This window comes from Vicugna pacos, chromosome 1, assembly GCF_048564905.1.
Source record: "Vicugna pacos chromosome 1, VicPac4, whole genome shotgun sequence".
Taxonomy (NCBI): Eukaryota; Metazoa; Chordata; class Mammalia; order Artiodactyla; family Camelidae; genus Vicugna; species Vicugna pacos.
The window spans coordinates 115,473,219-115,500,845 of NC_132987.1; the positions used below are offsets into that span (position 1 = coordinate 115,473,219).

At 49.2% G+C, this 27,627-nt stretch overlaps 1 protein-coding gene and 1 long non-coding RNA gene across 6 annotated transcripts in view; one reads left to right on the forward strand and one right to left on the reverse strand.

The window, feature by feature from the left end:
• Nucleotides 1-1,636: 1,636 nt before the first annotated feature.
• The window catches only part of RUNX1 (RUNX family transcription factor 1), a 232,817-nt gene continuing 206,826 nt past the window's right edge, over nucleotides 1,637-27,627 (reverse strand). For all 4 annotated transcript variants that reach the window (XM_072968885.1, XM_072968882.1, XM_072968884.1 and 1 more), the window contains 2 exons: nucleotides 7,905-8,066; nucleotides 1,637-2,502 (listed from right to left, as the gene is read on the reverse strand). In XM_072968885.1, coding sequence (XP_072824986.1) covers nucleotides 2,027-2,502; nucleotides 7,905-8,066 — 638 coding nt within the window. In that variant the 3' untranslated portion in view covers nucleotides 1,637-2,026. The remainder of the gene's footprint in view (nucleotides 2,503-7,904; nucleotides 8,067-27,627) is intronic.
• LOC140698620 (uncharacterized) lies at nucleotides 2,096-26,718 on the forward strand. Of its 2 annotated transcripts, XR_012076395.1 has the most exons (4): nucleotides 2,096-2,329; nucleotides 4,930-5,083; nucleotides 25,644-25,829; nucleotides 26,097-26,718. It is a non-coding gene; the product is annotated as an uncharacterized lncRNA (long non-coding RNA). The 2 variants fall into 2 exon arrangements; XR_012076394.1 differs by lacking the exon at nucleotides 26,097-26,718 and having other exon boundaries at nucleotides 25,644-25,855.

Sequence of the window (27,627 nt, forward strand, 5' to 3'; positions counted from 1 at the left end):
CTTAAATTTATAAAATAAAAATCAAACACTGTTCTGAAGTCCTGCTTTCAAATACTCTTTAGAGTTGACCTGAAATCGTTTCAACTAATTTAAGAGGTACATTAAATAACAACCAGATCATTTTGAGCACACATGTCACAATCAGCAGTTAGTATTTATGAGCTATACAACAACTGCATTCAGACCAAATCCTCCAATAAAAATAGTGCCATAAAATTTACAGTGACATTGGATATGTTTGAATTGTAGCCATAGGCAGCACTGACTCGAACCCTTCCCGTCACGCAGAGGCACGGGTAAAAGTGCACACACCCTGTAGGGTAGGGTCTCAGTCTGGTGAGAGTCACGCAAAGTTAGGCGGTGAACGAGCAGCGTGGGATGGGGCCTGCACAGGTGGGACGATGCTCTCCCATGTGACTCGACTGAGGCACACAGAGGGGATTTGGCTTGTTCAGGCCTGCTTCTGGGCCCACCCTATGAAAACTGAGTTGGAGACTTCAGCGGTCAAAGGCATGCAGTCTAGTCGTTTCCGCTCCCAGCCTTGGGGGGCAGCCACAAGTTTTGTTTTGCATCAATGCACAGGTAATGCATCAAAGAGGAGTATTTTCTTGGAAATAAAACGTCTGAACTCTGGATTCAGACGATCTCCTTCCCACCCCAGAACTGAGCAGTTAAGGAACTCCTAAATTCATTCATTTGGTTCCCATGTGGATACTGCTCCTCCACATAGCTAACTTTGGATTCCTTCTGTTACAAAGCATGTCTGACATTATCAACAGGCCATGGAGTGAGCAAACCCCTAGGCAAAAAATAAATCCTCTCCAGAGGTGCAATCATTGGCATTTGCCCGAAACCTCTGGAACCAGATCTGACCTCCTCTGTTTGAAGGCAGGGAGTCAGATATGAGACCCTTTGTTGAGCTTGGCAGAAAATTCCATACTTCAGATCTTTGGAGTGACCCTCAGTATCTAAAAAGCCTACTGAAAACATTGCTGCATTAGCTACCAACTCGTTTGATTAATATTAAAGGGAGTTTAATGTAAACAATATTTAGATAACTGAGTGATCACATTACCCATCCTTTTTTTCCCAACCTTCTTCAATGTGATACAATGAACTTTGGCTACTATCAAAAACAAAACAAAAAATGTAGTACTTGATATTTTTCTTCTTAATATAAGTACATTTAAATAATAAAAAAAGTATCAACACGTTTAAGTGTCTAAACACCAAGATACATAAATATCTAGGGACTCCTTGTGGGAATACAGTAGTTGAAAATGACCCAAAGCTGTAGCTGTTTCTCAAACAAAACAAAACCCTACACAAAAGTCCAAAAGAAAAGTTAAATAAAACTTAGAGAAAAAGGAATCATATTTCTTTCATTTGTCAAAGCAAGAAAGAAGCAAGCTCAAATTTATATATATATATATATATATTATATATATATATATATATATAAATAAAAACCACCCCAAATGCAAATACGCATTTTGCAATTTATAAGGTGCTGGAAAAGAAAATTAAAAATATGAATTAGATGCTAAACAGGATGAGTTGCATTCCTCCCCTCAAAAAAAAAAACCCACAAAAATTCCATACTCTTTGGAATAAACAACTTGGTTAAAAAGTGAAGTCAAGGGTATAAAATCTTTCTTTTATTCACAGCATTGCTAAATCAGAAGCATTCACAGTTTCCCTCTGGGAATCTTCCTGTTTGCCTTACAGCGTGTCCACATGGTGGTGAGGCGGACACTCTCAAGTTGCGCCAGGTTTGACAGATCTGAGATGGGCCCGCAGCGGCTGCGCGAAGCCGCACGACTTGAGAAGCGCAGGCGGCCCGAGGCCGCGGCTCGGAGCCAGAGCGCGGATCACAGTTCGTGGGGGCGCGCGCTCCAGGCCGGCCGGCGGTCGGACCCACGCGGGCCCCTCTGGAGCACCCGCCGGGTCCGGAAGGAGGCGCTTCCGGGTCGACGTCCGGCCAGCGGGCCAGGTGAGCGAGCAGCCGGCGGGCGCATGCGCAGCCTCAGTAGGGCCGCCACACGGCCTCCTCGAGTCGCGCGGCGGGCGCCATGTTGGTGGGGGAGTTGCTGTGGCTGCCCTCGGCCTCCACTACGTCGCTCTGGTTCGGGAGGCTGGGGTTGAGCAGCGCCGAGCCGGTGGAGGCGTTGGTGCAGGGCGGAAGGATGCGCGGCGGCGAGCGCTCGCCGCCCACCATGGAGAACTGGTAGGAGCCGGCCGACGCGCCGTAGTACAGGTGGTAGGACGGCGAGCTGGCCTGGAATGGGCCGCCCTGCGCCTGCGATGAGCCGGGGTAGGGCGGCGGCAGGTACGTGTGGTAGCGCGTGGCCGAGCTCATGGCCGACATGCCGATGCCAATGCCCGACGTGACGGGCGTCGGGGAGTAGGTGAAGGCGCCGGGGTAGTGCATGCGGGGGTCTGAGATGGAGGGCAGCGCGGGGAACTGCCGCGGGTCGCCGAAGGCCGTCAGGTCCGACGCGGCTGCGGGCGGGTGAGAAAATACGGTGAGACGGGGATTGGGGAGGCCACGCCCTCTCCCCCGCCACCCCGCCCACGGCAGGATTGCCCAGAATGCTGCTGCCCGGGAGCTGGCGTGATGACGCGGTAATAGAAGACGGGAGTGAATGACCTCATGTGATGTAATGTGGCATATGAGGCAATGTCCTGTAACGCAGGCTTGACGTAACCTACGATGTAGTTGTAACATTGGTGTAACTCTGAGACTGGCAAACCCACCTGCTACCAATTTTTGTGTGGCCTACAAGCTAAGAATGAGTTTTACTTTAACAAATGGTTGAAAAAAAAAATCGAAAGACTATTTCTTGGTGTGAAAATTATATACGATTTAAATTTCAGTGCCCGTGCATGAAGTTTTGTTGGAAGGAGCCTCACTTGTGTTTCAACGTTATTATCTGTGGCTGCTTTTGAGTCACTGGTGCAGAGTTGAGTGGTCACAGCAAAGACTGTAGGGCCAAGCCATATAATATTTAGTATCTGGCCCTTTGCAGAAAAAAGTTTGTGGACTCTCTATATAATCAATTACTAATATATATATTAATATAAGTCTGATCAACAATGTAATATAATAATAAATAACATAAAATAATATAACCTTAGAAGAATTATTAATATAATGGATGCATCAATAGATTAATGTTAATAGGGTATTATACATAATATTGTCATAACAATATTAATATATAGTAACATTATAATGCATTATACATAATATTTAGGTTGAGTCATACATAGGAAATTGCCGGTTCTATAGGCCTGACAGTTAAAAATTGGCAGTTTCCTGTGACTGAACCTAATGCATGCCGTAGTAGTGATTGTAAGTGGGTGTCATTGAACACCACATCACTTTTTCTCCCCCACATCTACCTTCAGACTAGTTCCACATTTTTAGAAACAGTACAGCTTCAATTCATGTGATATTCTCTGGTACGTGTGGCCCTGGCTTGTTAACAGGAACGGCTGCAGGACTGTGATTTATGTGCTCCATTTCTGCACATGAAGTTTCACCAGGTATGGCAAAGGTGGTCTGCAAAACTCATTTTGTTAGGATTATGCATGTACATTTCACAGCCGGGCTTTGGCTGTCCTTCATTGCATCTTTCTGCATTTTTCTTAACCGCAGGCTGTCCTTGGGTACTATTAGGGGTTGGGGGTGCCAGGAAGGGTTTCTGTGTCTTGTAGATCAGAGTTTCCCAGCAGTGGCACTGTTGACATTTGGGGCCAGGTTTGTTGCGGCGGTGGGGGGCTGTCCTGTGCACTGTAGGACGTTTGGCAGCATCCTTTGTCTCTGCCCATCAGATGTCAGTAGTGCCCCCACTGCCCCCATTGTGACCACCAGCAATGTCTCCAGACCTTCCAAATGTCCTGAGAGTAGGGGTGAGGGGGCCAAAGCGCCCCCTGCTGAGAGCCACCCCTGTGGATGTAGCATGGTATCCGGGGTAGTTTCTGTTCCTCAGAATTATTAAGTGAGCGGGCCAGGACTGTAGGCTGCCAGGACTGTCGGCAAACCCAGAAGACAGCAGCAAAACAGAGCAGAGGCAAGAATTAAATGTTTTAAAATTTATAAGCTCTCAAATCAACATGCAAAATAAAATAACTCCAAGCTCAGGATGGCATGTGGCCTGTGTCCTGTTGTATTTAGGCCCAGAGAGAAACTTGACAGAGCCGAACGCTTCCTCTGAAAGGAAAGCTACCGGGGTGGATTAATCTGTTTTTGGAAGGCATCGGCTGTTGATCAACTTCCTCATATTTCAAGCCTATTATTCCAGCAGGGAGAGCTAGTGTTCTTGTTCTTTCTCTATCCCCCCTCTCTTCTCTCCCTCTCCTTCCCCAGCCCTCCCTCCCTCCATGTGAACTCCTCTGTCAATTTGGGGTGCATGGGATGGGGGGTTATATACTCCTCATCAGAGAGGTAATTAAAGTTTATAGAAACAACCGAAGTCTGTAACAAAGCTCTCCACTAACGAGGAAACCAGGAGTCTGACTTTGAAACAGACACTCCTGTTAATCTTTTCAAAGCAAGTCAGACACGTGGGCAGGGAAAAGCTGTGAGCTGACAGTGGCTCTGGGGCTGCCCTTCCACGGCCACTCTCCAGCTCATCCTGCAGCCGGGCCGCGCCTCATTCCACAGGGTTTGTCTCTGCCCTCTGGGGCCATCTGTGAGCAAGCCCTGTGTCACTTGTTTTTGCTCCCACAGAGGGCTGTGACATGCCTGAGGCTTCACAGGAAGCTTTACTCTATTATCCCAGTTAGGTGTCTGTAGTCCAGGGAGAAGCCGAGGCAGGAGGAAAAGCGTTAGGCAGATACAGTCACTTTGTTGTCCTCTGACGTGATACTCCTGTCACAAATAAGTGACTCCACCCAGTATTCTCTTGCTTCATTTTCCCTAAGACAAAAAGGTGAATGCGCTGGAAAATGAACGAAAGGTCATGTCATTTCATGACGGTGTCTGGACACGCTCTGCCCGTCTGTTCCAGCTACAGCGTGGTAGCCTGGTGATGGCAGCCAGTTACTGGAATCCCGAGTGAGCCTGCCTGTCATGGACGTAAGTAATGGAATGAAGTTACGGTCTCAGCTGGCAGGGGAAATAGTTCTTTGACTTGTGGGCAGAATATCTGCGTGATCGTGGATGCTCCCTGTACTGCTGCTTCTGTCTGCATGGTACCAGGGTCACACCACAGGAGACCAGCCATCTGGTCAAATTATGCTTTCTACACATGTTCTGATAATGAAATAACTTCGCCCCACTAGATAGGCTCAGATTCAAATGACCTAGTCAAATACTTGTTTTCATTTTTACGTCCAGTCGACACCCCTCCCAGGCCCCACCGGTCGTGCACAGTTCAGCCACCGGCCGGAGCTGCTTGGTCCTTCAGCTGGCCTGGTGCCCCCTTATCCAATAGCAGTGAAGGCAGAGGTGGGGACCCCTGATAGTCACAGGGAGCTTTTAAAGAGTAGGAAGTCTGGGGATTAGGTGGTTCAGGTATTTTAGTTGGAAATGGTGCCCCACCGATGGGGCTAAATATTTGCCGTGACAGCTCAGGTCTCCATTCTGCAGCCTGACAGGGATGAAAGCAGCCCCACTCCGGGCCCCTCCCTCTGCCCCCAAAGGATTAAACAGCCTGAGCAGATAATGGCTGCCTTAAAAGGATCTTTTGCATGACTCAGATTAATGCATGCTGTCTGTTGCCCAGGTTGGCAGCTAAACATTATTTAAAAAAAAAAAAAAAGAGGGGGAAGAAAGAAAGAAAAGAAAACCTTCAGATGACAGCTCTTTTCAGACAAGGTGTGGAGTCTGTCTGCAAAGGAAAGGGAGAGAGACTGAGGACAGGTCCCTCCTGCAGAAGGAAGCCCAGGTGGGGAGAGGGCAGGGAGGGGGCAGCACACGGGCTGCGGGGCGGGATTGAAGGAGAAGCAGGCTCAGAGCTCTGGCGGGCTCTCAGAACTGGCGGCTGGTGTCACCACCACTTTTCTTTTAAGTATCCCAACCCCCTCTTGCCCCCAGGCGGCTGACAACACGTTTCAGGCCTGGCTCCAGGCTTGATTTCTCAGGGAGCTCTGCCCAGGTGAAGAGCAGTCTCCCGTGTTCTCTGCCACTGGTGAGAGCTGCTCTGGAATTTCCCCGGGTCCTCCCCCAAGACAGCTCAGGTCGTGCCTGGGTGCTGAAATGGGATGTGGTTTTTATCTCCTTCGCACACTGCTGCTGTAAAACACCCTTCCCTCACTCCTGGGCTAACTGAAGTCCGGGCTGTTCAGAAGCATAACCGTGAGACAGGACTTGGGAGTGCACTCATTCCTCATTCTTTTTGAAAAAGAAGTCACCCTTCCATCTGATTGGTCAGTTGGAGCAGCTGGCCCCTAGGGTGTTTGGACGATAAGGAGCCAATGATCTTGAGTGCTGACACAGTCAAAAGACTTACGTCATAAATTCTAAGGGACAGACCCACAGTAGGGACATTTCCAAGGAAAACAGTAATTGCTTCAGATGCAGACCGTCGCCAGTGGGCAGAGCAGTGCCACCAAGAAGAGGAATCAGTAGATGCTGACAAGTGCCTCTGGAATCAGACCAGTCCTGAGGGAACAGAGCTTCTAAGACCACAAGCTGAACTGACTTCGTAATTCCTATGGTAGTCCCTTAACTCCGCAGCCTAGCACGTGCTGTGAAATTCTTGGCATTAATGGCTGAAAATAATGTGGAAATGGGGCAATTAAGTTGGCTTTCCTATTTGAGTACAGGGCCCAAGAGTATTTGAAGGCAGTTCCCACCTGGGGGGCAGTGATGGCCCTTAGGACGTTTGGCAATGTCTGATGGTGTTTGGTTGTCATGACCAGGTTGGGGGATGCTACTAGCATCTAGAGGCCAGAGACGCTGATGAAGACCCTCCAGTGCACAGGACTGTCTCCCACAACAAAGAATTATCTGGCCCCAAATGTCAGTGGTCCTGTTGTTGAGAAGCTGAGAGGTATTCTGTGAAGAAGCTAGAGCATGTGGTGAAATCTCAGGTAATCACAGTCGTCCGCAAAAACACATCACACAGCACTGAAAATGGCAGACACGACAACTTTGCCCCTTTGCCTGCCCCTGATCTGCTTTGCTATAATCTGATCCCGAGAGCTGAAAAGCAAAAACAGCTGCCCTCCCCCCAACACACAAGAAGTGTGTTCACAGGCTTCCTAATGCTGAAGTTCTCTGAAGTATTTTCACAGTTTGGTCCAGCTCCAATTTCAAAGCCCCAAACAAGGAGTTGCTTCTTTTGCTTTCAACAAAGGAATTTTTCTCTGTAACTCCGATTTCCCTGCCCATGAGCAAAGGTAGGTGCCAATCCCAGAGGTCTCATAGGTTAAATGACTAATATTTAATGAGCTCATATTAACAGCAGTTATGCCAACCACGACACCTGAGCTTTCCACGCTGTTCCTCTGACCTGGGAGAAGCAGCTCGTAGTTGGAAGAGTCCCATTGGGGTAGATGTGCTTTGCGTTCCACGTGTACCCCAGTGCACAGTTCGCGTGACCTGTGAAAGCTCACCAGCCCAGGATGGACCCGCCCCCTCTGAGATCTAGAGGCTGACTGCTTTGGTCTTTATGTTGTTGACCCTTCGGCTGCCACTCTCGCCTGCCAAATATGAGTGTCCCCCAAATGCCCAAGGAATCCACTTTTCCCGAGCCTCTTCTACCTCCACATCCATAATCTCTGCCTCTGAGTATCATGGAAAATCAGCACATGGGACTTAAGAGACAGACAACCTCATCTTTAAACCGTATTGATTCCCCTTAAAAATGACTGCCACCCCCTTCCTGCATCTCTAGTCTTGAGAACCTGCCACTGCAGCTGGACTTCAAAGACGGCGTTTTCAAGCAGCTTACTTGAGAGTCGACTGGAAAGCTCTGCGGAGAGGGTTGTCATGCCGCTGGCGCGTCCAGGCGAGATGGGCGTTGCCGGGTGCACAGAGGGAGAGGCGATCGACCCCAGGTACTGGTAGGACTGATCATAGGACCACGGAGGGGATGGCTGGATCTGCCTGGTATCTGCAGAGAGTCAGGGAGGTCAGTTGTACATAGAATGGGACAGGATTTTTAAAAATAAAGTCCTTTAATAAAAAAACTAGTTACCTTCATTCTGTTTGCCAGTGTGTAATAAGTCTACTTAAGTCGAAGGGTTAGCTTTTGTTTGATGATTTCCCCCCAAATCGATGCTGAAATACAGTTTATGTTTGATTCGTGTACATGTTCCTCTGGTAACTGCTCCTTCCAGAGCTTTTATTTGCTCACGCTCATAGCGATGAGAGGAGCTGACTGCTTTCCCGGTGGACGTGCTAATGTTCAGACTGTTGACCCACAGCCTGTACTGACTGCCCAGTTTCAGCTTTACCAGCGATTACAGTTACTGTTATCAGGTGATCGCCTATCTCTGTGCACGCTAAGTCAAAAAGAACACAGGGGTTTTGGTATTTCTTTTGTACCTTTGGCAAAAATATTCCATGGCTTTTAAATGTTTTCTGTTCAGGTGAACTCTCTCTCAAGGATAACTGAAAAGGTCTGGCTGGGAAACTGGCCATGAGGCCGGATGACTAGTTCACAAACCCGACAGTGCAGGGCTGGCTCTGTCAGCCCAGACTAACAGAAGTGTCTTGCATTTTTTTCAAGACCTCAAGTCTGCAACTTTTAAAGGGCAGAATGTTAGGCCCGTATTTTATAGGTTGCCGTTAAAAGAGGCCTGGGATAGAGAAGAGACAAAAATCGGACTTTAGAAGATTAGGTAAAAAGGATTTTGTAAATTTGACTCCAGTATTCATGAGAATCTTAATTTTTAAAAGCATCATACTGTTTGCCGATGAAAAGGAGGAGGAGAAAAATCCTCTCTATTCTTAGGCAAAATGTGTAAGAAAATTTAAATTGAACACTGTCCCACCACAAGATAGCGTTACATTTATTTCTGTCTTAGGATTAAACATTAGTTTTCTCTTTGTGTCCCACCTTTGGGGACAAAGGTCACAGCAAACTACACTAACTCCCAAGGGTCTTCATAGCTCGGGCTTCATGATGCTCGGAGTAAATACAGAAAGAGCACAGTTCCCTAGGGAAATGCCAGGTTGGAGTTTCGTGTGTGTCTTGACATAAAGAAATGAGTTACTCCTACTCGTTATACAGCGTCCACATCTGCTCCCTCTGAGGGCTTTTCACTTCCAGCAGTTAAGTTCTGCCTCATCTTTCATCCCTTTGGCCACAGCGGATGACGGAATCAGGCATTTGGAACCCAAGTCTTCCTTCCGGCTTCTCTCCTGACAGCCCTCTCCCCCTTTCTCTCATACTTGCCTGTTTCTTTCTTCCCTTTAAAATAACTGACTTTTGAATTTTGAAAAACCTGGAGAATCTCTGAAATCTAATAGTAAAGAAAGGTCTTCATTTCGTTCTGAATTTTAGAGAACTTGAGGGGATAGCAAGGAATAAAGAGCTGGCCATTCTAGAAAATAAGTGTTCAACTACACCTGGAGACCCCCGCCTGATCTCACAGCTAACAGTGTCTCCAGTAACTGAGAGCAAGTCGCAATAGCAGGTTGTTCTGTATTCTCATATTTGCTACAAGTATTTCACTTCCAAGTGAAAATAAAATTATATATTCAGATATTTTCTCTTAAGTCACGCATGTGTCCTGGATAGGCATATTTACTAAGTGAATCTATAGTACTCAAATATTTTAATCATTTAAAAGGCGAACAAAAGAGCTTTTATAATTGTCGTAAAGCCCTCTAGGTGTGAATTGCGGTACAGTAATTCATGCCTTGCTGTGCAGACAGCCCAGCACCCCTAACCCCACGTCTAAAACCACAGTAAGCATAAAGTATTAGGCCGTGATTCATGCTGTGTCATGTTTTACTGGAGTGAAAAAAGTTGTGCTAGTCTTTTCTAAACTCATAATTAAACTGTGCAAACGTTGCATAATGTTTCACAGCCTTTTAAAAATATGCTTTGGTAAAAGGATCTTTATGATTAAAGTCCAGGTTCTGTGATTTTTTTTTTAAAGCAGGGTTTTAAATTCAACATCTTACTTCACACCACAACTCAGCCTTTCAGTGCTCGAGGGGGGACAGCACTAAAAACCCAGCGGCCCTGCTCTGATCAGTTTCCACATCGGTGACCACAGTGAGGTGTGCTTGGCTTCACTGGCAGCGGTGGGCCAGAAGGTGGTGATGGCGAGCTTCTCATGTTGGGGTTTTGGGTGTTTTCTTCTAATACGTGGATTTTTCATTAACAACAAAACATAAAACAAAAAACTAAGGGCCAGCAGTATGGTGTATGCTGAGTTTACTATTAAATTACCATGCTTGCCCTGACGGGGCCAGCGTGAACACATGAAGGCGTGTGTGCCGGGGGCCTCCTGCGCACTGGACTGAGAGGCCAGAGAAGTGGCCTCTGGCCTGTCTGTGTGATGACCCTGGATGACTTGCTTATACTTTCTCATTCTCGTGTCTGAAAGGAGATGATCTCTGAGCCCCTTACATGGGTGACAGTGCAGGGTCCTAATTCAAATATATCCCCAAAGGTATTTCTCTGCTTAACTTTGCTGTTAAACAGAGTTAGTTGGGGGAGAACGAGTGGGAGGCAGGGGCTGGAGAGTGGTAGTAATACATACGTGTAGTCTGGGAAGAGGAAGCAGGGCAGGGGCAAGACGGGGGCTACTGAGAAAGCAAGCCGTGGTCTGAGGCAGAGAACCACTGCCAGTCGTTCTTCAGAGCAGAGCTGCTTGTTCTTGAAGGGGCTGCCTCTGATAGGTCCATCCTCCACGGAGAACTAGTTTACTGAAAATCACCATGTGCCAGGCACGTGCTAGTTTATGAATAAGCCCAATATGGCCCCTGCCCCACTGGAACTTAGAGTCTGATGCTAACAAAGATCTCAGGACTATCTGATGATTGGAAAGGCTTTTTCCTGTCGCAGTCATCATTGTGCTGAGAGTTACCTTCATTCATTCACTCTTAGGCTCAGGAAACTGTTCACTTTCTCATTCATTCATGTTGCCAATGAACACTTGATTTTTGCTTTTGCCACTGTTTTGGAGACTCAGTAGTGAAAGGGTTATGATCCTTGCCTTTGGGGAATTACAGCTGGTGAGGGACATGTGGACTGTATCCAGGTGAATAGTTGGATTACCTGCCTAATCCAGACTTGCAAACAGCTCTTCCTGTGTTAGAGATGAGAACCCTAGTGGTATTTATTGCATGCTGTATTCTGCCTCTGAGAGGAGCAGACTGGGGAAAGCACCTAATTTTAAATGATAGATTTTGGTTTAAATTCTGCCCTCACCATAAATAGCTATATGACGTTGAGCAAGTCAGTTATTGACTCTGATACGTAGTTTTCCTACTGCAAAGGGTAATAATGAGGGGTAAGTGAGATAAGCTACATGTAAAGAAAGTATCACAGTTTTCAACCATATTAAACGCTCAATAAGTATTACTCATTTTTATTATATTACTGAAATGGAAAAGAAGTCCATGGCAAGGTACTTAATCTAGTGTTTATTGGTAGGGCCACACACACCTGCTCCAGGATGAGACTCAGGTAATACTGTGCTGTTCACTGAAAAAAGGCCTGATACCCAGAGTCCTCAGCTCTTGGGAGGAACTGGACTCAGAAGATTAAGTGGTAAAGGGGCAGGAAAACTGGAGATTTGAGGTGCAGGTGGAGAAGGCACGGATCCAGTCTCAACCAGTTCATGTTTCCATTTAAAAAACTCCTGGACTAGAAAATTTAAATTTGAACCTGTTTGCATCCTGTCTTTTCCAGGGTACATAACTTTTTTTTCTTTCTTTTTTTAATGGAAGTAATGGATTGAACCCAGACCTTGTGCATGCTAAGCATGCACTCTACCACTGAACTGTACCCTCCCCGCCAATACAGAGTGTTTTGATGTAGCTGTTCTACTAAGGCCATTTTGTGATGGGTTATTTTTGGCATTTTGATCCATCAAGTAATGGATAAGACAGAGCCCCCCCCCCCATCTTGAGCCCCACTCCTTTCCATTTGAAGTGAAGTCAAAGAGGGGGGTTTAGGGGCAAGGGGGCATTGAGGCTAGTGATGAGCTCAGAGGATTCCATGGCATTTATCACTTGATAAGAGAGTAGAGTGCTTTTACCTTTTGATGCAGCAATATCAAAATGTCTCCAAAGTAAAAACAAAACAAAACAAAACAAAAAAAAAACCTTATCAAATAATTCAAGTCAAAATGTTGTGCTGCTTCCAGTTTCAGCTCCAAAATGTCAAGAGCTTAGGAGTCATCACTCCTCTCTTTACAACAAGGAAAAAAAAAAAAACTGATAATCCACAAGTTTTCTTGGATCTGTTAGAGAATTGAGGTTGCAGGGCAAATTGCCACCCAGAAATCTTGAGAGGCTGGTGAATATGGAAAATTGTGCTGAGGTGCGCTTACTGGGAACAGAAGCCACTGGAGCCGTAAACCGGTAGCAACACTTCAGTGGTAACTTTGGCAAATTGTTGGAGGCTGAGTATAGGCTAGTGTGACAGTAAGAAACTCCTGGGGGCTGAAGCTGTGTCTGTAGGTATGGGGGCGGGGTGGGGCCACTCTCCTTGGGTTTTCATTTAGGAGCTCCTCCAGGTCCTCGTGGGATCCAGTATAAACCCAGTGGGTTACAGCTGAAGGAGCTGCAAGACAGACCATTTAAGGAAGGGGTCTTAGGAAAGCCCGAGACAGAAACGGAGACAAGAACAAGGACGTTAGAGGAATTTGAGGCCTCTGGCACATACAGCTACAGCAAGCACTAAACCCAGCCCACCGCCTAGCTAGACGAATGTAAAATCTCACACCAAAGGCTGATTCACCTCAGTTCCTATTACCTGACGCATCATACCCGGTTTCCAAGTCAGAAACAAGGCATGAGAGAAGGCAAGAAAAAAACAGTCTGAAGAGACAAAACAAGCAACAGGACCAGACTCAGATATGATGTAGATTTTGGAGTTACTAGACAGGGAGTCTAACTGGTTAGCATGTTAAGGGCTGTGATGGAAAAAGAAGACAGTGTGCAAGAACAGATGGGTAATGTCAGTCGGGAGGTAGAGACTCTAAGACTCAAAAGGAAAGTCTAGAAATAAAAACACTAACAGAAATGAGAAATGAGAAATGCCTCTGATGAGCCCACCAACAGACCAGACATGGCTGAGGAAAGAATCGGCAAGCTTGCAAATACGTCAGTAGAAACCTCCAAAACTATCAGGTAAAGAGGAAAAAAAAAAAGGAAAACAAAAATCAGAACATCTACACACTTTGGGACAATTTTAAAAGGTGTAATATATGTGTAGTAGAAATACCAGAAGGAAAAGGAAGGGAAAACAGAGTGGAAGAACTATTTGAAGTATTAATGGCTGAGAACTTGCCAAAATTAATGACGGACATCAAACCACAGATCCAGGAATCTCAGGGCACACCAAGCAAGATAAATACCAAATATTCTACACCAAGGCATATTCATATTGAAACTGCAGAAAACCTGAAGACAAAGGGAACATCTTGGAAGAAACCAGAAAGGAAAGGTAGGAGGAGACACTTTACCCAGAAAGAAACAAGGATAAGAATGACCAGACTACTCTTCAGAAACCATGCAAGGAAAACTTGAGTATGGGAAACATTTAAAGTGTTGAAAGAAAAAAGCTACCAACCTAGGAGTCTGTATTCAGCAAAATTATCCTTCAAAGGTGAAGAAGAAATAAAGCCATTCTTTGACAAACAAAAACTGAACTAATTTATCCAACAGACCTGCCCTGCAGGAAATGTTTAAAAAAAAATTCTTTAGAGGAAAGGAAAATAATATAGGTCAGAAACTTGGATCTGCATAAAGAAAAGAAGAGCATCATAGAAAGAATAAGTGAAGGTGAAATAAAGTCCTACTTTTCCTATTCTTAATTGATCCAAAAGATAACTGTGTTTAGAGTGATAAAAGTAATGTATCGGGTAGTTGTTAAGATATGGATTAAGTGAGATGAGCTGAGAGTAGTGACAAATGGCGGGGGAGAAGTGATCTCGTTATCTGACCATGACTTACATTCCTTACACATGTATTTTGCAAACTCCAGGACAACACAGAAAACATTTTTTTTTAAGTATAGTTGATACGCTAAGAGAGGAGATAAAGTGGAATAGAATTATATAAAATGCTCAGTTAAAACCCGAGAAGGCAGAAAAAAAGGAGAGAAAAAAAGAACAACTACATCAATAATCACTTTAAATTTGAATAATCTAATAAATGCACCAACTAAAAGACAGAGATTGTCAGAGTGAATTAAAAACAAGACTCAACTATATGTTGTCTACAAGGAACCTACTTTAAAGACAAAGACTCAGGTTAAAAGTAAAGGGATAAAGACCGGGCTAACACTAGTCAAAAGAAAGCCAGAGTAGCTGTATTAATTTTATACAAAACGGACTTGAGAAGAAGGAGAAATATCAAAGATAACAAGGGAATTACATGATGAAAAAGGAGTTAGTGCTCTAAGACGTAACAGTCCTTAATATGTGTGCATCTACCAGCAGTGTCAAAAAACCGGCACAGATAGGACTGCAGGGAGAAAGAGAAAAATACTCTGTTACAGCTGAAGACTTCACAGCCCTCTTTCAGTAACTGATACATCAATAAGGCAGAGAATTAGGGCATCACTGATCTGAACTGTACCACCAGCCAACTTGATTTCATGAACATCTTTGGAAAATTGCATCCAACAGCAGCAGAGTACACATTCTCAGGCTCACAGGGAACATTCACCAAGACCATCAAACGCACCATAACAAGTTTAAAAGAGCAGAAATCATACCAAGTATATTCTCAGGCCACAATTGTTTAAATTAAACAATCAATAACAGGAAGATAGCTGGAAAATCCCTAAATATTTGAAGCTTCAACAACACATTTTTAAATAACCCATAGGTCAAATAAGAAGTCCCCGGAGATATTAAAATGTATTCTGAACTGAATGAAAATCCAACATCACAATTTGTGGGATGGGGCAAAAGCAGTGCTCAGAGGGAAATTTATAGCATCTAGTGCGTATGTTAGAAATGAACTATCCAGAATTAATAAGCTTCCACCTTAGGAAACTAGAGAACAAAAGAGCAAAATAAACCTAAAGCAAGCAGAAGAAAAGAAATAATAAAAATTAGAGTAGAAATCAAAGAAATGGAATACAACAGAGTGGCAGAAAATGAACAAAACCAAAAGCTGTTCTTTGAGAAATTTAAAACACCCGACTTTGTCCTCATGTTCCTGCCAGGCTGTGGGAGAGGATGGCCAGAGATGCCTCCTGAGTCTCCTCGGAGCATGTACCTCTCTGGGCTGTTTAACCCCCACCCTTAGAACCTGGGTCCCCAGCAGCACACACGTGCGGGGACACCTTCCCTCCCCCAGGGCCAGGAGAAGGTTGCCGTGGCTGTGTCACTGCTTGTTAGAGTTAGAATGCCCTTTCTTCGGCTGTTTGGCTGACACCTTTAAAGACCTGGCCTTTCATTCACCTTCCAGAGCCATTTAAAAACAAAGACCAGACAGTTCTGTATGCTGTGGGGCCCCAGGGTCTATTTTGAAAAGAGCCAAACCTATGTGGTGAACATATAAACCGTCGGAACCGCTCTGGTTTGTTCCCTAGAGGATTTCCACCCCCCCTTTCAGCTTGGAAGACAGCAGGGCAGTTCCCAGGGTGCCCTCCAAGTTCACCTCAGTCATGGGCAGCTGGTGTAATGCCCTCTTGGATGCCTCAGAACACACAACAGGATGTGACTCAGGACTCAGAGATGTGAGTCAGTCTCCAGGGCGATGTGTCAGGGCGAGCCCCGGGGGTGGCTGCATCTCCCTGTCTGGGACCCCAGAGAAAATGATCTGGGCTCCCCTGTAAACAAAAGGGGTGCCCCCAGATGCTTTGTGCCAACTTCAGAACCTCATGATGGCAGCTTTCACGGCCCCAGGGCCCGGGTGATTCTCTGCGAGGAAAGAGGCACCTCCCTGAAAGTGCCACTGTCCTTCTGAGGTGCCGGTTCCTCCGGCCTGTGCGGTCCAAGCGCAGCGGCACAGCAGACACCGGGTTAGGCTGTGTTGCTCTCAGTGAAATCCCCCAATAACACGAGTCAGCTCCCACCCGCTCCGGCTCCTGGAAAAAGAGCAGTTGGGAAAGAGCTCCAGTAGTTGCCAACCGTTTGTCTCCACTGGCTGCAGACATCTTGGTTATCATGTACAGCTAAGATGCGTTCGCGGTCCCAGCAGTTACTTTGAAGGGAAGCACCCGGCCCCACGCTGGGGACTGTATGTTTTAAAGGCCCTTGAGGTTTTGAGGGATCCCAGCCTCAGAGCTGACTGGTGGGCCTTGCTGGTGGCAGGATGCCTGCAGGAGGGCAGAAGGGAGCTGGCTGTATGGCCATGTCCCTACCACTCACCTGGGGGACCCGTACCCTGGGCCCGGCGTGCGGAGGCCTCCTGCCTTTGCGGTTGGGGCACTGGGGACCTGGAATGCTGGTTCCTAACCTCAGAGCCGCCCCCAACCCTGGTGGCTCGCCACAGCCCTCTCCCTCTCAAACCTCTGTTCCCTCATCTCTAAAAATGGGGGTAACCAGACTCACCTGCCTCACAGGTGTGAGAGTTAATTAATGTTTGTGGAGCAGCTTTGAGAGCCACAGATGAAAGGCGCTCTATAAATGCAAAGAGCCATTCCTCATTAGAGCTGCCAGACAGTTCCCAGGGGAAACTGGCCAACCCTGGCCACGAGGCCTCTCCCTTCAGCCAGATCAGTCTGAGCCGCGTCTGGAAAAAGGCTCTGGACTCAGGCACGGTTGTCTCTAAGGCAGGGTCTGGGGATAAGTTACTGGCTTCTAGAAAAGACGGTGGGGGGGGTTGATAACACCTCTGATTCTCTGCCAGCACTGCCTCCCCCCGAGTCAGAGGGAGGGTGGCCTTCAGTTTATATGGGATGGAAGGATCGTGGCTCCAAGGGAAAGGAAAGCACCCTGGTCTCTGATCTGTCCCCCGTTGCAGACAGGTTCTTTCCATGGACTTTGTTAATCGGTTGCAGACATCTTACCCATAAAGACTTTCTGCACCCACACTTTCTGAACCTCTGCCCTCCGTACACATTTTCCAGGCCTGAACCGACTCTACGGACAGGCTGGATAAATTCCTGTAAGGCCAAGCCCCATGCGGCATGTTCAAGTTATTCCACGACCTTCCTACTTATTTCTGCCCATGCCTCCATTTCTGTCTCCTCCAACAAAAATCTGAAAACATGGAGGGTAAAGGTGGCTCTCTGCCAGCTACTCACTCTCCAGCACCCTTGCCCTCTGCTAGTTCTTGAAAGGATGAGCCAGAGACATCCTGTCGAGGGCTGGGAAGTCTCAGGCAGCTTCTAGCTTGGGACTGAGCCCCCGACATGGAAATAAAGACACTCACAGGAGCCAAATTACTGACACCTCACAGCAGGGACTGTAAGCAGGGGAGGCACAGCATCCCTCAGGCCCGCCTATGGCTGAAGCAGCGGGATTTTATGAAGGGACATTCCACCGAGGGCAGGATGTGCTATAGAGAGGACTGCGGAGTTTGAGCACCTTTGTTCTGTGGCCCAGGGCGTGAGCCTGTCAGAGCCAAGCCAAGGGCCAGACTGGCCATGGAAGGCCATGCGCTGATGCGGGGAGCCCAGCCGTACTTCCCAGAGAGGCGGCAGCCACCCCTCTGACTGAATAGATAGTCACAGCCATCCCCAGGCAGATCATGTTAAGTAACGTGGCCAAGGCTTTGCCAGGGTCCTTGAAACGCCTCAGGGTGGCAGCAGGCAAGAGAAAAAGGATGGTGTCATTGGGACCTCGGGGGCCATAAGATACCGACCCTGCCCTTGAGCTTTCAGAATTGGAGAACACGCTTAAGGCTGGCTCAGAAGGGGATCTGGTCCGCAGCAGGTGCCTGAGGCGCCATTGTGCAGCCTGGCTTCCTCAGAGGTCACCCCATCCAGCTCTGTGCTAAGCTTTTTACTTCAGCACTTCTGTGGTTTTATAAAAAGTTAGAACCATTGGACAAACTGTATTTTATGATGATTATTATTTTGAGATTTTTTTAAACTTGTTTTAAAGTCATATTGCATCTCCATTCGACCATACTTCCTTGCTCCAGGCTCTAGGCTCCACACAGAGTATAGAGCGGCTTGCAGCCCGCCCAGGCAGCCTCTGTTGTCTTGTGCTCCCATGTGACCTGGGCCCTAATGCATCCTTACTGGATTTTATGCCAGACACTCTCATTTTAAGTAGCAAACTCTGAAGCATGGCGTTCTAATAAAACCAGAAGAAGAACTCATATCCATGGGGAAAAGACAGTGTAATACAGGACGGTCTAGGGAGTGCTGGAAGAGGAAGACGCCTGACTACCCTTTGGTTTGTGTTGGCTCCAAACATTTCCAGATTTTGGGAACCTTGTCCCTGAACTGTCCCTTGGGGAGAAAGGGCTTGGACAAGGGCCCAGCCAGGTTGGAGAGTCTGAGAGATTAGGACTGAGTTCCCGGCTCGCCCCTCACTCAGTCCCCTCGGGGACTGAGTTTCCGCACCTCTGAGGTTGGGGGCGGGGGGTTATGGCGAGGATGAAATGGGATCCTGACCCCATCTTTACTAGTGCAGTACCTGGCTCCCAGGAGGCAAGTCTTCTCTCCCCTGTCCCTTCAGACAAAGATCCTGGGTCCAGAGAGGACCCGCTGGGTGCCACCCAGGCCCGACAGCGCTCCACGTGAGGGGGAAGGAGAGGCGCAGCCCTGCTGAGCCTCCAGGACCAGACACGAGACCTTCCTTGGCCAGCCAGAGGTCTGAGGTGCAAGATGCCGCAGCCCCTCACCAGGGAGAACATGTTTCACCACCAGTGTGGCATCATTACAGCCGCACTATTCACAGACCTCGAAAATGAAATATAAGCCCTTCCTCCCACTGAGCACCAGCCTCCCTCAGAGGGAGCGCTACGGCCACACTGCAGAAGCCACCCACTGGACACAGCACAGAAATCCGACAGCTGAGTCCTGCGGATTGGGGACACGTGGTCCTTCACGTTCGGAGCTGGGACGCAGGTTCAATGGCAAGTGCTCTTTCTTTAAGAGCTTCCGTTCTACGCTCCCAGCTTAAAGAACACCCTGACCAGGGAAGTGGAGTAGCTGGGGCGCCTCTCCACACGTGCTCGCTGGCCAAGGCAGCGGCTGCCTCAGCATTCTCCTGTGCTGCCTGTGCTACCTGTCCCCGCTGCCCTGTCCCAGCTTTCCTTTCCTGCCCCCCACACTCACTTTCGTTTCCCACACATCAGGCCAGGCTCCTGGAATCCCCAGCAGCAGGACCAGGCGGACAGTCCCCTTGAGGGATCACCCATCTGCATCCCTCTAGCATCCTTTCAACCGAAGTAGGAAAACCCAGCACGTGCTGTGTGGGAGCAGCCAGCATTGTACGGTTCCTGGCCGTCCCTTTGCCTCCAACACTCTGAATATCCACGAAGCTCTGGGGACCTCTCTGGATGCACAGAACAGTGAATGTCTCCCTCTTAAAGGGCACTGCTGTCCCAGCTGGCCCCTGACCCTCCTCTCCTCCCACTCTGCTATTCTCCAAGTAATGACAGATCAGGGCAGCCTGTTCTCTTCACATCAGGAGGGGCCTTACCCTCCATGCCGGAGACAGAAGACAGTGCGATTCACGGGTTCACCAGCTTTTCTGTTGGTGGCCTTGGGGACAGCAGGACTGGTAGCCTTGAGCTCAACATCGTGCTTCATGCCTAAAACAGGACGCCCCACAGATCCACCATCTCTGCTCCACTTGTGAACGCAAAAGTTTGAAGGAGTAGTGTTTACTATACAACTTAAATGCAAGTCTCCTCCGTACGTAAAGAGCCCCCAAGAAATGGCTCCCTTATGCTTCTCTTTGTTTTTTGAAAATTGCCAACTACTCGGATATTAGCCATCCAAGTGGCAGAGAAGGGGGAGAGGTCAAACTGCCTGTCCCTCGGTGGCAGGTTCCCGTGCTAGAATAAGCAGGTGTCTCTGGCCTGTGAGCTGGGAGGATGGCTGTCAGTTTCCTCTGTGGACGCAGACAGCTCCCTCTTTGCCGCCTGCCTCTCCCGCAGTCTCCCCCGCCTCCCCGTGAGGTCCTCGCAAGAGGAATTTGCTCACCCAAGTCTGCAGCTCACCCCAAAGAACTGACCTTGATGTGAACTAATTGGGGCTGCGCTGGATTAATAGCAGGTTGCTGAGGTGGAGCTTTGCTGCATCAAGGAGGCCTTTGAAGATAAGGGCTGCGTGCGCTTTCATAAGCTCATCCCTGGTGCTCGGAACAAAGGACACAGACTAATAAAGTCAGATTCATCTAGGCGCAATCTCCGCTTGCAGAGGAATATCACCCCAAACTCTGATGCAGAAAGGCAAATGGGAATCTGCCGGAATTCTTTTCAACTCCAACACAGATCTCAATTTAAAAACTGACGCGCGTGCACACACAAAAACTCTTGGTAATAAGCAGACCTCTGATGATCTAAAGATCCACAGCTTCATTTATTGACTTAGAGAAAGTAAATGGCATTTCAAATACAACCTTCATACTTTTAACAGATGAGGTCACCCTGAGAAAGACGATACTGTGAGCCCAGCAGTGGGAAACCTCCCTCCAGAGAACCGCTTTGATTTACAAGGTCAAGGAAGGCTTTAGCAGAGAAGTGATAGGTTTTTAGTGACTTGGACTAAAATGAAGATTTAAAAAAAAATTAAAAGCCAAGTTTGAGGGAGCAGACAACTCGAAACTCTTGCTCAACAAAAGGGATGACCCTTGGCGAACAGGGACCCTCAAGGGCTCCAGAAGTCAGGGGTCAGCAGTGAGTTACTGCTGGGGAGAGAGGCCCAAGCAGGTGCCATCATGCAGAAGGCGACATCCTGTGTGGACCGACTGAACCCTTGTGAATTTCCCAGGTGGGTCTCTACAGGGGCAGAGTCTCCTCCAGGGGACACTGGGCAACACCTGAGATGTGGTGGCTGTCACCCCTCCTACCCTATGGGGTGAGGGGGCCCTACCGGCTTCTTGTGGGTGGAGGCCAGGGGTGCTGTTAAACGTCCCACAGTGCACAGGATGGCCCCCAAATGCCAGTGGTGCCTTAGGAAACCCAGCCCAGGGTAGGCCTGCACCACCACGATTTCAAACCTGGATGACAAAGCCAGATGATGTGACTTCCAGAGGTGCCCCCAGACTCAGAGAAATTTAACGTGGCACTGTCCCCTGGGCCAAGTACAGACGAAACAGCAGTGTGAGGAGATGGGCTGTGGTGGGCACCTTCTGGAGCCTTTCTGGGAACCCAGGGGTGGCTGGAGGCCATCCGTCTGCCGTCAGAACGCTGTCCCCACGCCAGGGCTGGGGACGGCTGCGGTCTCACGGCCTCACGGCCTGGCACCCCGACTTGGAGCTGGCGTACCAAGCCCTGGGTGAGCCGCAGTTGTAAATGGCCAACAAGATCACTCCTGAGCTGACCGTCAGCTTTGCCACCTGGGAAGGGACAGGCTAGCACTTGTCTCCCGAGCCACCCGGCCATGAGTCACCTGTAACTAGATAATGATGCAAATCGCTGTCAACATTTCTAAGGTTTCATTCCAATATCCCGTGGCATGATGGAGCAGAAAGCAGCCTCAGAGCCTCTCTGCACCAGCCCCACCTCGGACAGAGCCCCTCTGTTGCCCGCGGCAGGTCCGTGACAGGGCAGAGACAGGCCTTCTGGTTGTCTGTAGAATGCTGTCTTTACTATATGCCGATTGACATCATTTACTCCCCTCCCCCAACCCAGTTACCATATACTGACAAAACGAAGAAACTGGTCTCAACTTCCAAAAAAAAAAAAGTAATCTCCATGCACAGGGCCCTTTGGATGCTGGGGAGGGGCACCTGTTCCTGTTCACAGCTCTGGGATTCTGAGCTTTGTGGGGCCGGCGGGGAGGTCCTCACTTCACTTATGTCTCCTTTCCATCCTGAAACTGAGCCCCAGCAACCCCAGATAACAAATCAAAGTTGGTAACTGTTGCTGTGAATTCATGAATAACACGAATCGAAATTAGGGAGGGAGGGTACCATTCCCCGCTCCCCGGTCTCTGGCTGTGTTTCGGGGGTGGTCATGGGAGGCAGGCTTCCAGAAAAGAGGCAGCAAGGATCACACTGCCCCTAGCTCTGCCATCTCTTCTAAGAACCTCGAACTGCCGAGTGGCTGCCACCAACGTGCTGATTTTAAACCCTTTTATGGAAAGCACCATTCCCTCTCCTGCTCACATCACTTAAAATAATGAGTTAGCTGCACTTGTATTAGTCTGTCTTTCAAGTGGATTAAATTCATGGGCTCGTTCCCCTGCAGTCTCGCAAGCTTTGGCCTGGCTGTCTGAACCTCCAGATTAGACAGACGAGCACATGCCAGACGGCAGTGAAACGCAATTACCTAGGCAAACTTTTGAAGGATTTGAGCCCTGGGGCACAGGCTGTTTACAACAGACTAAAAGCACCGTTTGTACTGAGCAAGACCAGTTGCCTCTGTCTTTTTGAGTTCTGGATCCTGCCTGCCACTGGACTCCAGGCAGGATTTCTAGGGGCCTGATAACATCAGGCTTCTGTCCGCACCTCGGCACCTCAGGGTCTTTACTGTTTTCCAACAAGAAAATGCAAGTACCAACAAAAGCCTATTATAACATCTCCCTTTGTGCTCACTGACTCGCTCTCATTGGTTTATTTTCTTGTATTGTGTACCACCCCGAGAAAAGGCAGCGAGAAGCCGTCCTACAGCTAGCAGCTTGGCTCTGGACCGTCTTGGAAACAAACAAGCTTTCCAATAAACAGGAACTTCCTGTCATCTTTTAAAAAAAATAGCAAACCAGCCTCAACAACACGTCTGAAGCACTTTCCCCTTGATTGGACCGAGGGACTGAGGGAGAGAAGATGAAGAAAGTGAGGGGGAGGGCTGGTAGGAGGGGCGGCCAATGGCCCTCCCTCTGCTGGTCCACGTTGCGTTCTTTCTTTCAGACAGAGACCAGAGGGGCCCACACAGACAGGGTGGGGCGGTCCTTCATCCAGCAGCTGAAGACGCAAACTGGACGACAAGAAGGGGTCCGGGGGAAAGGGGGTTACCTTGGCTTCCATAGTCCTATCAGGCACGTGGTGACGCTGTCACGGCAGTGGTGAAATGTTTCAGTGTTTGGGGGACCTGAGGCCTGTCAGTGGGTCAGTCTGGGCAAAAGACTGTGACTAGGGCTGGGGAGGCAGATAGGGCTGGCAGGAGAAAGAATGAAACTGAAAGGATGGATGTGAGAAGTGCTGGAACCCAGAGGCAGGCTTGGAAGGAGGCAATCCAGGGACACCTGGGCACGGGAGGAGGGGCAGAACGCAGATACGGAGGAGCGGGTGGGGCAAGTGGTGTCACAAAGAGGTAGTGGACGAACAACATGGTCTTTGGGGTTCAAATCTATAAGTATACGTGTAAACCTGGGTTCAGGTATTTGAATGACAGCCTCAGGTGAGCTGTCTGAGAAGCCAGGCTGATGGGAAGGAAGACACAAGAAAGTCTGGCCTGGGGAGAGGGACAGCAAAGGCGAAGGGGTCGCTGGCTTTTCACAGAGGCTGTAGAAGGTAATGAGGTCAGAAAATCAAGAATCGTAGGGGCTTCTCATTTTCCTCTTTGTCACAAAAGGGGAGGGAAAGGGCCTGGGGAGGGGTAGATGTGTTCTCACCTGGGCAGGCCCATTTGGGCTCCGTCCCCAAGGTTCCCAGCTGGGCTTGGGAAGCAGAGAAAGCGAGAAGCTAAAGCCCCGAGTTGGTGCTCTGGGAGGAAGGAAGTCATTTGGGGCAGGAAATTTTAAACTTGGGATGAAAACCTACAAATCCTGAAAGCAGGGAAAATGCTTCCAATGACTCCCACAGACCCCTAACCCTGAAGATCTGGGCCAGGGTCGTGGGGTCTGGAGATATGGGACAGAGAGTTCCTGCCCGCCTGGAACTTCTAGAACTTGTCATTCTCAGCACCAGGATTCCACACGGGGAGGAAAGGGGCAGGTGGGTGGGGGTTCCATGTTGACTGTCAGAGAACCATCTCACAGGTGGGTTTCAAAGTTTTGATGATCTCCAAGCACAGAGGGAAATCTCATGGCTTCGATCCCAGGAGCCCATGACGGTGAGAGAAGCAGCGAACTTGCATCCCCTCTGGTAACAATGGAAGGTAGCGGATGGGGAGGGGAGAAGGCAAAGTGAGAGATCCTGACAGGTGGGTCTGGAGGAGAGAAGCGGGTCAGTTTGGTTCTTGCTGGGGATGAAGATGTCCTGAAGGAGATGAGGCAGGGTTGGGGAAGTTGGGGGTGAGGGGTAGGGGCTTTCTGGGTGAGCCACCAGCATGGGCAGGGCTGGCCACAGGTGTTTGGAGGCCAGGAGAGGCGGCAGGTAAGACGGCAGCTCCCAGCCCTGGTGCTCCAGCCTCCCTTGAGGCTGCTTGCCTTCTGGTCATTTCAGAGCACAGTTGGGCTCAGGGAGGAATGGAGCGTCTCACAGCCCAGAGAGAGGCAGGGCCTCGGGTAGAGGAGGAGCTATGAGGTCAATGGGGCAGGCATCTTTTGTTTCTGGACCAGGCCCTCTGTGGCCATCAGATGTGGCAGCATCTTTGGCCACGTTCCTCCGCAGGGGACATGTTTAGACAGAATGGGCTTAAGGAGCTGCAGGGATGGGGTGAAGAGCCTGGCAACGCCATCCTGGCCTCCCTGAAGGCCAGACTCTCAGCAGCGATGCCACCTCCCACTGAACAGGGTCTTCACATGTGTTGTCAAGGTCACACTGAAGGTGACAGAGAAGGGAATCAAACCGAGGTTGGAGGGGAGCCAGAAGTCCCCAGGTTTTCTACCACTCGTTGCTGTTTATACACCTCACTGCTGCCTCCAAAAAGTTGTGCTTTTGTCCTGCCGGGGATGTTGGCTGATATTTACATAGAGATACCAGGGAGGCTGAGTTAAAAGGGATTTACACTAAGAAAACACTGTGGCTTACGTAGTTGTTTGTAGGTGAGAAGAATGAGGGCTGCCCCTTTCTTGTCGGAGAACAGGCAGAACGGAGTGACCACTGGTGCCCAGACGCCTCCCAGCTCAGCTAAGAGCCTTGCCTGTTGAGAAGGGGGCTGGGAGGGGTTGGGCTACCTGAGCCCCCAAGATGTGACAGCTTCACTGGCACCTGATCACCAGGTGCTCCTATGTGGGCTCCCCGCTAGGAAGTCTTGTAGAATGGGGTGGTTTTTATGACTCTGGGAAACCCCTTTTTGAACTATCCTATGGATCACCACATCGTGTGCCCCTATAAGAAGAAAGTCATTTCAGGATGGCTTTGACTGAATAATGAGCATTCAGAACCCTTGGCCTCAACGAGGACCAACCTGGAGAAGAGGTCCTGCCCAGTGTCTGCCTGGAGTCAGGGTCTCTGCAGGCCTGTGTGCCAGTGGCCAGCCCTGTCCTCTCTGTTGATGACAAGGGACAGGAGAGCTGAACTGGGACAGGAAGTTAGCGAGCTTGTCAGTGGAGAATACAGAGCTAAGGACAGTTCCCTTCTGCTTTCTGCTGCAGCCACTGACCTGCGAAAGGAAGGAAAAACCAGGAAGAGAAAACTCCATTGGTGTGGAAAGAGCTCAAGCATCAGCCCTGGTGGGGGCTACACCCCTACCTCTGCGCCCTGCTTCTCCACCGCCTGGCTCAGCCTGGTGATGACTGAATTTAGTCTCCAACAGGCCTCAAGCTCCCTGTTTTGCAGAAGTAAATTCCCCTTCATAAGAAGGCTACTGTTGGAATTGTTTATTTGTTTTTTTGATTCCCCAAAATAAGGAAAGGTTTTTAAAATGGGGGAGGGGGTGAAGAGGGGGGAAGAAGAGGGCAAGGGAGGCGGTGACCCCAGCATGTCCCAGGCTCGCCTTGGCTTCTCCCGGCCCCCAGGCTCCCCCCACTCCCAGTTCTGAATGTGAAAACTAAGCAGCCTGTGCCGCCTGGACTGGGATGTGTCTAACAAGGCCCTCATTGTCTCAGACAGGTGTGAGATTGGACTTGATTCCAGGCCAGCACCTCCAGTCCTGGAGCCAGCTCTGTGAGCCGAAAACATGCACCAACCCTCCAGTAATACCACTGCAGCCAGCCAGGGTTTCAACAATTTTAGGCTTAACACACACAACATAAATCAGAGGAGGATGGACCAGCCGACCGGCAGTTTCTTGGGCGGATGCCTGCAGACTGTCTGCAGATCAGACCCTGCCTGTTTGGGTTACTTGAGACTTTTTTTTTTTGGTAATATAAAGATGAGAAACTGGGTGGAGCAGCGCGCAGAGGCACACGGGTGTTTGCCCTATCTTGTTCCAACGGCCCCTTTTCCTCATAAGTGCTCTTTTGAAGGGACTGCTCGGGCAGCTTCGCTCTGCTCTGCCACATGCTAGGAGTGTGTTCAAGAGAAGCTGAGCGCTCCAGGACGGGCGCTGTCTGTGTGACCTTCAACAAGTCACTGAACCTCTCTGGGCTTCCAGGGGGCAGTCATCTCATTCTGGTCTAGCTATCTATGATTCACCCACCTCCAGTGATCAGAAGTTCAAAGTCACTGTAAAAACTGCCTAAGTCAGGAAATGATAACTCTTGGGAGAAAATTTGCAGTCCCACTGAATGCTATGTTTCTGCATGGATCTGTTTCTTAGAGCAAGAAAAGGCCACCTCACAGCCTTCCCCTTCACTGCCCACCCCACCACCTGTTCCTTAGGAATGTCTGATCCTCAAAGCCTGGCCCTCCAGCCCCTGAGAGGGTGGTTAGGACACACCGAGAGCCATGCGCTATGGGTGGCGAGGACAGAGATGACAGCTCTGCCCTATTCGTTAATTTCTCCAGGAGACTGTGAATTACGGTGCATTTAGGAGAGGTGACTACCGAGTCACAGAGTCTCAGCCAAGGAAGGGAGGCCAGAAGCCACCCATCAGTGCAGTGCCTCCAAGAGAAGGGCATTTTGTCTCTGCTCCTGGGAGTCCTGTGACAGTCCTGGGGTGGCTCTGGCCTGGCCATTCATGCCCTTGACCCTGAACTCACCGACACGTCTGGCCTGAAACCCTTGCTCTCACTACTGTGCACCGCCCAGGGGTAAATGGCATGGATGTGGCAGTGGAGACCTGGGACGGGGGAACTGTCACTCAGCAGGAGCCCCTCGCCCACCCAGGCCTGGCCTCCCAGAGGTGCCCACCACGTCCCCACAGCTGCGGCTCCAGCCCCGGTCTGTCACACTCCACACGTTTGCTGGCCTGCTTCTGGCCCCACAGCCCAGGCCGCAAGCCGGCTTCCAAGGCCCAGGCTTGTGGGCGGAATCGGCACAGGGAGCTATTTACTTAAAATCACACAGGAAGGTGAAACACGGTTCAAAGAAATCCTTTTGTAGATGGTTCCTTGAAAATGCCAGAGGCTGACCATTCACATTCTCTGAATGTGTCTGATTCATACAAGTAAGGGGACAGGTCAGGGGTCACCCCTGGTTGCTGCCTGCGTGGGCCCTGTGGTCAGGGAGTGTCCTGTCAGCCTCCCTGCAGCTGT